Source organism: Bufo gargarizans, chromosome 1 (assembly GCF_014858855.1).
Source record: "Bufo gargarizans isolate SCDJY-AF-19 chromosome 1, ASM1485885v1, whole genome shotgun sequence".
Classification (NCBI taxonomy): Eukaryota; Metazoa; Chordata; class Amphibia; order Anura; family Bufonidae; genus Bufo; species Bufo gargarizans.
This window is the reverse complement of record NC_058080.1, coordinates 442156405-442168532: the sequence shown is the minus strand read 5'-3', so window position 1 is coordinate 442168532 and position 12128 is coordinate 442156405. Positions and strand designations below refer to the sequence as shown.

At 39.8% G+C, this 12128-nt stretch overlaps 1 protein-coding gene across 4 annotated transcripts in view; it reads right to left on the bottom strand.

Moving 5' to 3' along the window:
• The window catches only part of NFIB (nuclear factor I B), a 230973-nt gene that overhangs the window by 64909 nt on the left and 153936 nt on the right, over positions 1-12128 (bottom strand). For 3 of the 4 annotated variants that reach the window (XM_044272279.1, XM_044272271.1, XM_044272295.1), the window contains exon 7: positions 2522-2611. The exons of the other annotated variant lie outside the window; for it this stretch is intronic. In XM_044272279.1, coding sequence (XP_044128214.1) covers positions 2522-2611 — 90 coding nt within the window. The remainder of the gene's footprint in view (positions 1-2521; positions 2612-12128) is intronic. 4 annotated transcript variants of the gene reach the window in all.

Here is a 12128-nt window from a genome sequence, read left to right as displayed (position 1 = left end):
TGCCTGTACATTAAAACCTTTCTTACACTCATTACATAGTTTCCAGACTTATTATCAGATCAGGATGTTTCTAGATTTGTAGGGACTTAGCATGGGCTAATTCAAAATTGACTATGAAAATAGCTGTACTTCCTGCTTTTAAATTTGCAAAAATTGCTGCGGCAAAGAAGCAAAAAAATTACTAGATCCTGTAAATAAAAAATATATAAAATAGCCAAACTTCTACTCTCAGCCTAAGGCTACTTTCACACCAGCGGCAGGACAGATCCGACAGGCTGTACACCCTGTCGGATCCGTCCTGCCGCTATTTCGCTGTGCCGCCACTCCTTCCCCATTGACTATAATGGGGACGGGGTGGAGCTCCGGCGCAGCACGGCAGTGCATGTTGAAAGGCCGCCGGACTAAAAGTACTGCATGTCCGACTTTTTAGTCCTCTCACCGCGAACTGCCGTGCTGCGCCGGAGCTCGCTCCATCCCCATTATAGTCAATGGGGACAGAGCGGCGGTCCAGCGGCACGGCGTAATAGCGCCAGGACGGATCCGACAGGGTGAACAGCCTGTCGGATCCTTCCTGCCGTTAGTGTGAAAGTAGCCTAACTTCTTATTTACTAGTGTACAGCGGAAATCTTCTTTAACAAAACGTCTGTAGTATATGATTTCTTCTTCATTGTCATATCGTACATAGGAAATAAACTGACTGTAAACTGACACAAGAAATCATATTAGTTTGCATCAGTCTTTTCAATCATTATGTTTAGTCCTGTTGTTTAACATGATCCAAAGAAATAAATCAGGCTTTGGCCACACACGGATTGTTGCCTGTTTTGTGATATAAAAAAAAAATCCAGATACGGCATAAATTTATTCCATTCGAGGTTTGATGAAGACAATTACCCATGAAGATTTAATCAGCATACAATAGTGATATCTATGAAATAAAGAGCAACTGTTTTAAGAATATGCAGACAAAACATCCTTTAGCCGACAGTGAATTGCTTAAAAGCAATTGGGACAAACAGTGAAAGTTTAAGCAAATATTTGCCTTAAGTGCTGTCAAACTTCTCTTGGTGTGTTGCCTACTGTTGTTAAAACATCCAGCCATTATTATCTGTAGACATGGACAAGTGTACTAATGGCCTATATACATCGCTTCTGAATGCAATATTGTGCTTGTCCTGGGTAATCACAAGTCTGTCAGTAACAGAATACGTTCACAAGACACAATTGCTCCATTCTGCTGTTAACAGGCCACCACAAAAGACAGAATATATAAAAGATTGAATTTCATTCTTAAACAAGAAGAAAGATGCAATGTGGACGCTCAAGGAGCACTACACTACGTGCAGCTTATGTAAAGAAGTGTACTAATAAGAAATCATGCCCTATTGGTATTTAAAGCCTATCTCTACTTTCTGCACAATGTCTCTCTAAGGGCCCTTTTACACAGGTTGATGATTGCTAGAACAAGCCCTCATTCAAACGCCTTTCCCCAATCAGTGCCCATGTAAACAAGAAAGCCACCAGCCACCATACACGCAATGCTCATTTGTCAGCTGACGGAATGTTTTTGCGAGCAGATAAATGTTTTCCGGCAGCACATCTTTCAGTGTAAGGGTCCATTCACACGTCCGTAGTGTATTGCGGATAGACTGGGCCGGCACCCTTATAGAAATGCCTATTCTTGTCCGCTATTGCGGACAAGAATAGGACATGTTCTGTTTTTTTCGGGAGACGTGGACCGGAAGTACGGAGCCGCGGATCGGAAATGCGGATGCAGACAGCACAATGTGTCCGCACCCATTCCGCAGAATTGTGGAACGGATGCGGATCCATTCTACGGAGGTGTGAATGGACCATAAACTGGGGGCTGTGGAGTGGCGATTGCTATTTGTTCATGGCGTGAAAAACCACCCAAATCTGCCTCCCCTAGACAGAAAACATAACAATCTTTTTGCTTTTTGTAGTTATCGTGCACATTTTTATAGTAAATGTATATGCTTTCTTCTCATGCTTTCTGTGATTTCAAAGAAAGGGATCTAAAGCTGGAATCGGACAAAGCAGATTCCTGCCCCCACTCGTGGTACATGTAGTGCTATGGCATTGGCTTGGTGGCCTCTACTACCACAATGCAGAAGAAACCACAACAAGAGGCATAGATTCTCATTATACAACTCAAATTATAACCAATGATGATGCCAAGTTAGGCTACGCTCACACAAGTTCTAATCTTGCTATGAAAACTGAAAAAACTTTGACAGAACCCCATAATAAGCTTATGAGCTTCTTCAGACCCACTGAATGACAGGTCCAATAAATCCGTATAGCTGCCATTATGAGCATAAGCCATATTGCAGATGTGGACAAAGTCTTAATTATACTAATGCCCTTATACACCATTTTGTGGTGAATGCTGTCATCTGCATATTTTCACGTGCACCTGGCATCATGTTTTCACATGTTATTTTAAATGGATGAGCCTTGAGTCGTCTTTAACAATAAACTTAACTTGCCAAGTTCTCACCTTCCATTTTCATCTTAAGCCAGCAACAGTCAGAAGCCTCGACTTCCTCCATTTTCCACTGCTTGTTTCTGGTTGACTGGCCTGTAAACGCTGTATGTGACGTTACAAAAAATGAATGGGGCTTAATGACTTTTTCATATGAAACTCTAATGTAAAAAAATGTTCAAATGTCTTCACAACTGTTGTGCCTGGTACCCATAAAAAAAAAAAAAAAAAAAAGATTTTTGTCCCTATAGGGCCCTCGGGAGATTGTAACAAAACTCAAACCACGATCACCTGACCAAAAACTCCTTTTAGGGGTCCTATCTATATAAAACTTTAACCTTTATTATTTACTTTTAAAACAAAAATACTCAGAGAAACCAATACTACAAGGTAATTTAAAAAAATTAGGTTCCAGTTACGGGCTAAGTCAGTTAATTTAGGTCTTTTTTGGGCTGCTGTCGCTCGCTCTACATTCTATTTAAGAGGTGGTTAACCTCATGGATACTCTGTGGCCATGTATCACCACAGTTTAGCAGGTGTGTTTTCAATGGTGAATTGTTTGGTGTCCCTATAGGTCCTAAGTATACGAATTTCTATTGTAAATAGATGAGATGTATTCCTATATCCCTATGCGACAGAAATCCATCATTCATTCACACATCTCACACACTGGGAGATCAGGCAGTTTGCCTCTGAACATTTGCACAATATGTATTGAGCTTCGTCAGGGGAGTTGGGGTAATAGCGTGACATGCTCTGTTTCGCCTGCCTAAATAAACTATCTATCCCCTCCTAAACTAGCTATCCCCTCCCAAACATTTGCACAATATGTATTGATCTGGACAATGATTGTGACCCTACTGGTTTCGGATCTTGCCCTATACTGCAACCTGTCTAAAAATTGTGGATTGTCACTACCCCACCGGCGAAACATGTCGGGTGGGGTAGTGACAATCCACAATTTTTAGACAGGTTGCAGTATAGGGCAAGATCCACAACCAATACGGTCACAATCATTGTCCAGCTCAATACATTTTGTGCAAATGTTTGGAGGCAAACTGCCTGATCTCCCAGCGTGTGAGATGTGTGAATACATCTGATCTATTTACAATAGAAATTCCTATACTTAGGACCTACAGGGACACCAAACAATTCACCATTGAAAACACACCTGCTAACCTGCGGTGATACATGGCCACAGATTATCCATGAGGTTAACCACCTCTTAAATAGAATGTAGGGCGAGTGACAGCGGTCCAAAAAAGACATACATTAACTGAATTAGCCCGTAACTGCAACCTGATATTTTTTTATTACCTTGTAGTATTGGTTTCTCTGAGTATTTTTGTTTTAAAAGTAAATAATAAAGGTTAAAGTTTTAACATATAGATAGGACCCCTAAAAGGAGTTTTTGGTCAGTTGACCATGGTTTGATTTTTGGTACCCATAAATGTATATATAAATATAATATTCATTTAACGTTATTACACCAGAGCTGAAGATATGGTAAGTTGATCAGTATTGTAAGGGTCTATAAACGTGGCATTTGCACTGAAAATTTGGAATATCTGACATGAGATACATATGTCAGGTGTATTTCTCCATGTATATGTCAAATGGCAACTTCAAACACAATGTGAATAGAGCCTTACATGGTATTTATAGAAACCGAGTCATTGAGTAAGCGATTACAATCTATGTACATATCTGTTGAAGATATTGGTGCTACACAGGTACCAGGTAATCAATCAATAGGTTCATAGTTCCTTACTACCTTGCATACGTTCAATTGTTAAATACGATGGACACCTGTTCAGAGCCATTCATTTCACTGATTTACATGTATCATGAGGTAAAAAAATGTAATAGACTTAAACATTAAACATTTTCTTCTGTTTGCCTTCTGCAGCTGCTGTGAAAGCTGTTCTATATTAAATGCATCAGAGAGTTTGTCTCCCAATTCCAAGACTAAGTTGATTTATGCCTAAATGAAAGTTGAATTTTGTTTAGCGAAGGTCGTAGATGGGCTGGAGAATGAGCAGGTAGACAAGGTCTCTGATTGATATATCACACAACAGCATTCTGCAACTGCTATGCACTGTGAAACATGGAAGCAGCAGAAGCCAAATCAAGCAAAATGTATAATAAAAGTCTATTACTAAAATGATTTTTAGCCTAAAATACATGTAAATGAATAACAATAGATCTGAAGGTGTTCATAGCCTGTAAGTGTATATATCAACAAACTATAATTACATTAGAACTTTAGAAGGCTTCAGCTATCCCCAAAAATCTAAGCTATAAATATAGACAGTGTATTTCTGATATGCTCTTCCTGGGTTTACTTGTAAAAGATTATGCAAAACAAATCTGTGTACAATAGAGTTGGCACCATTTCAGGGTTGTTCTAGAGAAACTTGTAAAATCTAGCACTTGTCATGACATTAGGTTAAAATAATCAGTACAAAACCAAAAGTAGAAGAAGATGCTTACACATTTCAGACTAAGGCCTAGTTAACACTTCGGTGATTTGGCCACATTTTTGTCAAAGATTTTTATCAGTTATGGTGAGCCAAAACCAGATGGGGGTCAAAAAGTGAAAATCTTTCCTTCATACCTCATCTCTGTGTAAGCTCCACTTCTGGTTTTGGTTAAACATTTCAGATGGAAATCACTGAGCAAACACTGACCAAATGACTAAAGTATAAAATAGGTCTAAAGACACGCGTAGACAATCATTTTAAAAAAAATCTTAAAACCGAGCAAAGATCATCAGTTATCGAGTAGTGTAAAAGCATTGATCGATCAAATGACAAGTGATAATTGTTTAGTATATTTGTTCTTGCGGTCGCTGATGTAGACACCTAAGTCACTGTTCATCGTCCAAAATTCCACAAGTGAAAACAGGTATCGTACTTTACAGCACAGATACGCCACTCATATCATGTTAATTGCCACAGCCAAAAGTACATGTGCAAACCACATAAGGCTGTGGATTCGAAATTTGTTTGCGCCTTCCAGTCTTCTACTATTGGTCAAATTGAAGTGGGAGGAAACACTTTGAAGATTGGTTTTTAATTAGTAAACAGGCTTCGGTCGTGCATAAGGAATTCCTGAAACCCTCTTTGTTGTTTTCTCCTATTCCTTGCTAATCTCTTTTCTGAGAGCCACTTTCTACCAAATCCTTCTCCTTCGTTTTTGTCAATTTTCCTCAAGCGCCATGACTATAACATAATCCAATATTTCCCAATACCACCCAACAGTCAATTATCTTTTAGTGTAGATGCAACTGTTTACCTGATAAACGATCTATTACACAATCACACTCACACATTTTTACACAATACTCCATGCATCTAGAAGGTTTCCGTTTGAATGTTAATGACTCGAATAACGACTCGTTCATCGTTCAATCAAATCAATTATCCACTTGTGTAAAGGGTGCTTAAGTAAGTGGTCCTCAGGGATAGCCTATTAGATTATGCGTCTTCCTGCTATCAGTTTTGTGCTCATGATGTTAACCTGCTAAAGTTAATTGTTTTACTGTAAAGACAAGTGTTAAATGTCCCATGTTTCTTCAGAGCAATGCTATTGCCAGTGGCCTATGCGGTGTCCTGAGTCCGCTCTTCCTCCACTCCTTTGTCTGTGATAGAATATGTGCACTTTACTTTCACCCTGAGGATGCTTATGTGATGTGCTTGAAAGAGCCATATAGTATACAACACAATATGTATTATAGTAGCATCAGAACAAAGGTCAAATGGTCAAAATACGATATACAGTGGATATAAAAAGTCTACACGCCCCTGTTAAAATGTCACGTTTCTGTTCTGTAAAAAAAAACTAACCCTTAAACTAATACTTTGTTGAAGCACCTTTTGATTTTATTACAGCACTCAGTCTTTTTGGGTATGAGTCTATCAGCATGGTACATTTTGACTTGGCAAGATTTGCCCACTCTTCTTTGTAAAAACACTCCAAATCTGTCAGATTGGGAGGGCATCTCCTGTGCACAGCCCTCTTCAGATCACCCCACAGATTTTCAATCGGATTCAGGTCTGGGCTCTGGCTGGGCCATTCCAAAATGTTATACTTCTTCTGGTGAAGCCATGTATTTGTTGATTTGGATGTATGCTTTGGGTCGTTGTCATGCTGAAAGATGAAGTTCCTCTTCATGTTCAGCTTTCTAGCAGAAGCCTGAAGGTTTTGTGCCAATATTGACTGGTATTTGGAACTGTTCATAATTCTCTCTAGCTTAACTAAGGCCCCAGTTCCAGCTGAAGAAAAACAGCCGCAATGCATGATGCTGCCACCACCATGCTTCACTGTGGGTATGGTGTTCTTTTGGTGATGTGCAGTATTGTTTTTGCATTAAACATATCTTTTGGAATTATGGACAAAAAGTTCAACCTTGGTTTCATCAGACCATAACACCTTTTCCCACATGCTTTTGGGAGACTTCAGAAGTGTTTTTGTAAAATGTAGCCTGGCTTGGATGTTTTTCTTTGTAAGAAAAGGCTTTCGTCTTGCCACTCTACCCCATAGCGTATGAAGAATACGGGAGATTGTTGTCACATGTACCACACAGCCAGTACTTGCCAGATATTCCTGCAGCTCCTTTAATGTTGCTGTAGGCCTCTTGGTAACCTCCCAGACCAGTTTTCTTCTCGTCTTTTCATAAATTTTGGAGGGATGCCCAGTTCTTTGTAATGTCACTGTTGTGCCATATTTTCTCCACTTGATCATAACTGTCCTCACTGTGTTCCATGGTATATCTAATGCCTTGGAAAGAATTTTGTACCCTTCTCCTGACTGATACCTTTTAACAATGAGATCTCTATGATGCTTTGGAAGCTCTCTGTGGACCATGGCTTTTGCTGTGGGATGCGACTAAGAAAATTTCAGTAAAGACCAACTAGAGCAGCTAAACTTTATTTGGGGTTAATCAGAGGCACTTTAAATGATGGCAGGTGTATGCTGACTACTATTTAACATGATTTTGAATGTGATTGCTTAACTCTGAAAACAGCTACATCCCCAGTTATAAGACGGTGTGCACACTTATGCAAGCGCATTATTTTCATTTTTTTTTTGTTTTTTTTCCCTCCATCTAAAAGATTTCAGTTTGTTTTTCAATTAAGTTGTACAGTTGATAGGTAAACATTAAATGTGAAAAAAGTTCAGAAATTATTTATCTTTGTCAATTTTTTTTACAGCACAGAAACCTGACATTTTAACAGGGGTGTGTAGACTTTTTATATCCACTGTATATACAAGGGAATAAAACATTCTGTAGATTCAATAAAATATAACAATAGCATTAGCATCTGTAGCAACTAAATGACTGGGTAAAATCTTAAGCAAAAACTCTACTCGTCACAATGACATACCCAGATTTCTAAGTGAGGGTGTGTAGTCAGTATCTGTTGTACACTCTACCAGCTTTGTTAGATAACCCTAGGACGGACTGGGAGCTTAAAATGTCCATGGAAAAAAATCTAAAAGTGGCCCCATGTTGTAGGTGGGTCCAAACTGACAGAAGACAGAGACAATATAAGTAGGCAGCTCCATTATAGGTAGGTAGAAGCAGCAATACTATGGTAGAGTACAAAATACTTCCCCAGTAGACCCAAATATACAGTGCAGATCAAAATACTGAAGCATCATTCAACTCTATCCCCATTCAGAGGATGGCAATCCAGGTAAATGCCAGAGGCATATGGCCAGTCCGCCCCTGGGATAACATGACATCTTTATGTTACCATCATGAGTGTCATTTACAAATTAACTTCAGTAAACCAACTGAGCTCCTGCTCTCCAAATTCAAGCAATGAAAGAAAAAAATCTGTTTTATATTGAATGAAAAACAAATATAGCCAATGTGAAGATAAATCTACAGGTTGCATACTATTGAAATGCATTTCTGAGCTAGCATTACCAGTATGCAGTACAATTGTGTGACCATCCTTGGGCCATGTAAGTCTGAAGACCATAAACATGTTAATATTAATGAAAATGATCTCCTGACATAAAGCTGTATTTGTAGACAAGGCAAAGGGAAACTGGTGTGAGTCTCTGCATGTAATGACAGCTTGCACAAATGGAATGCCAGATGCCTATCTGTTTGACTCAGCCTGGGGCAACTCAGATGGACTCTGATGTGCTAAAAACGCTGCAGGGGGAAAAGTGTGAGGGAACGTGTTTTACGGGAGCTCCTAATTAAACTGCATACTCTTCCAAGAGGACCTTTGGAAACACCAATAAGACATGCTTTTGGGCAATATCCTCATCAAAGCGATAAAGAAAAGTCCCTCTTCCCCTGCCAGTAGCAGTCAGCCAGGCCTGGTAGCTCTCGCGATAAAAATCACATGGTCAGACAAGTGCCTCTAGCCACCTGTTAGGGGGTGATCTGGGGGCAAGTTCAAACATCCACTTCAACACCTGCTTCCTGTAGATACCTGCTTTGCTTCCTGCACACAGACAGCCATATGTTCACTCTGCTGCTGTTTACTGAGGTTGCAGTTTTTAAATGGATTTTAGCACAAGCATTCTAGAAAAGCTAAAAGGAAAGAAAAAGTACATTCACATCTAGGAATATGTAATGAAATTGAAGTGAGAGCGCCTGGCTCTGCCACAGCATCCAGATTAAAAAGAATGTTTGTTTTACAGTTCAGACTGTCATTAGTGGCTTATCAGATTTAGACATGATATTCCAGATCTAGAGATTGTCGTACCAAATGCTGTAGAGGCAATTTGACAATGGTGAAAATTGCCAGCATCTGTGGGCTTTAAATAAAATATACTAATAATAATGAATGTTTACATACTATACTAAATCAACTATTTGTGGAAATACAAGAAGGGAGGTAAACACTCATTTTTATGCAAATCAAGCAGATGGTAATTAAATCAAGATTTGTACCTTTATTTAATTTTAAAAAAAGTTCATGCTCTAGAATATTTTCTAGGAAAAAACATGTACAATATATGTAAAAAAAACATTTCATCCCAGCTTCCAAATCTACTTTAGAGTGTATGAGAGATAATGAGGTTGAATTCCTGTATCTAAAGACATGATTAAAATAGTTATTCATCCATATGACAAGGCATATGGGATTGATCCTGTAACAGTTGCTGAATGATGTCATTTCAACCACAAGTAATTAACCGTCAGAATGAAAAATAAGATAAGTTTGCTTAGTTCCCCCTGTCAAACGGTCATTTGAAACTAATGTTACAAGGTGTGGAGTAAGGCCCCTTTCACACGGGCGAGTTTTCCGTGCGGGTGCGATGCGTGCGGTGAACGTATTGCACCCGCACTGAATCCTGACCCATTCATTTCTATGGGGCTGTGCACATGAGCGTTGATTTTCACGCATCACTTGTGCATTGAGTGAAAATCGCAGCATGCTCTATATTGTGCGATTTTCACGCGACGCAGGCCCCATAGAAGTGAATGGGGTGCGTGAAAATCGCATAGCATCTGCAAGCAAGTGCGGATGCGGTGCGATTTTCACGCATGGTTGCTAGGTGACAGTCTATTCACTGTATTATTTTCCCTTATAACATGTTTATAAAGGGAAAATAATAGCATTCTGAATACAGAATGCATAGTATAATAGTGCTGGAGGGGTTAAAAAAATAAAAAAAGTTAACTCACCTTATCCTTTTGATCGCGTAGTTCCTGGTCCCTTCTTTATTTGCTGTGGGCTAAAGGACCTGTGGTGACGTCAGATCACATGCTCCATCACCATGGTGATGGACCATGTGATTGGAGCATGTGATCTGACGTCACCACAGGTCATTTAGCCCACAGCTCATCATTCAAGAAGTAAAGAGACCGGGAACTACGCGATCAAGAGGAGAAGGTGAGTTAACTTTTTTTTTTTTTTAACCCCTCCATCACTATTGTACTATGCATTCTGTATTCAGAATGCTATTATTTTCCCTTATAACCATGTTATAAGGGAAAATAATACAATCTTCAGAACATCAATCCCAAGCCCGAACTTCTGTGAAGAAGTTCGGGTTTGGGTACCAAACATGCACGATTTTTCTCACGCGAGTGCAAAACGCATGACAATGTTTTTCACTCGCGTGGAAAAATCGCGCATTTTCCTGCAACGCACCAGCCTCTTATCCGGGCCAAAAATAAGACGCCCGTGTGAAAGGGGCCTAAGGGCTGTAGTTTTGAGCAGTGCGAGCATTGATGAATGATAACACATCCTTAGGCACTGATTTTCACTGGCCTGATTGCACAGGCCATAGCAAACTTAATGTGGGAGGAATAATAGTTACTGCAGTCATTCCTGCCTCATTCAGTTCTGTTGATAATTGGCAGCACATCCCTGATTACACATTGAGATATGCTGACAAACAAGCGTTGGCTCGTACACCAGCTGATCGCCTGTTCGATAATATGGGATAGTTATTAATAATTAGCAGTCCTATGAATGCTTGTTCCTAATAATTAGCACGAAAATTGTGCTGCCTAATAGGGTACTAACCCCAGTATTTGAGTTAAAGGGGCTGTCCCACCTCAGACATTGGTGGTATATCGCTAGGAAAGATGCAGGACCCACCGCTGGGACCCGGGACCCAGTCCTATCCCCAAAAAGGGACTCCCAAGTGAACGGAGGGCAGAGACCCGTGTGTGGCAACCCCCAATAATTTCTATGGAGATTCTGAAAATAGTTGAGTGGAGATTCAGCTATTTACATCAGTTCCATAGAGGTGTACGGAGCGGAGGCCGTGCTTGGGCTGTGTGCTCTCCATTCACTTGTATAGGAGTACCAAAAATAACCATGTGCACTCGGTCGACTAAGTCTACAGAATGCTGTGCATGTGCGGTGTGCTCTACTACACTTTTGGGGATCCATTCTTGAGATAGGTGTGGGGCCCAGAGGTGGAACACACCTATCAGATACTGGTGGTGAAGATAAAACTCCTTTAACAATTTACTTTAAGGAGAACTAGGCAACTAACTTGAAGCCTCTGTGGACAACTTTAACCCAATACGATAAATAATATTCCCATGAGTTTATTTTCAATTTTTGATCTTATGTCCTGTTATCAATATGATGCAATATCATTGCAGTGTCCACTATTACTATTACACTTCTCAAAGGTTTTGCCATTATTCTTTTTCTCTGATCTCTGTTCACATCTGCACACTGGTCTCTGTAAAAACACAGCTTTGGATCTGTCACATGAAGGTCAATAGCAGTGGTCAATGTAACCCACTGCTTTATCACGTGGTTATTTGGTTCTGTCAAGGTTTCAGTCATTTTGACAGAATTAAAGATGAACCAGAATAAATAAAAACAATCTTTTGTGTTCCCACACAATTTGTGAACCTATTTTCTGATGACATAGTTATTTTGGTGGTATGTGTCAAAGTAGCATCCAAATATGCCAAGAACCTAAGTTTCCCAGCATAAAATTGCCCAGAACATCACACTGAATCTCAAATGTTTGCCTTCTTCACAATACCCAATGCCATCTCTTTCCAAGGTAAGCCACACACATGCACCAGCCGTCCACATGAAGTTCATGAAAATAGGATTCATCAGACCAGGCCACCATTGCGACACGGTCTAGTCCTCATCCTATTGTAGGTGTT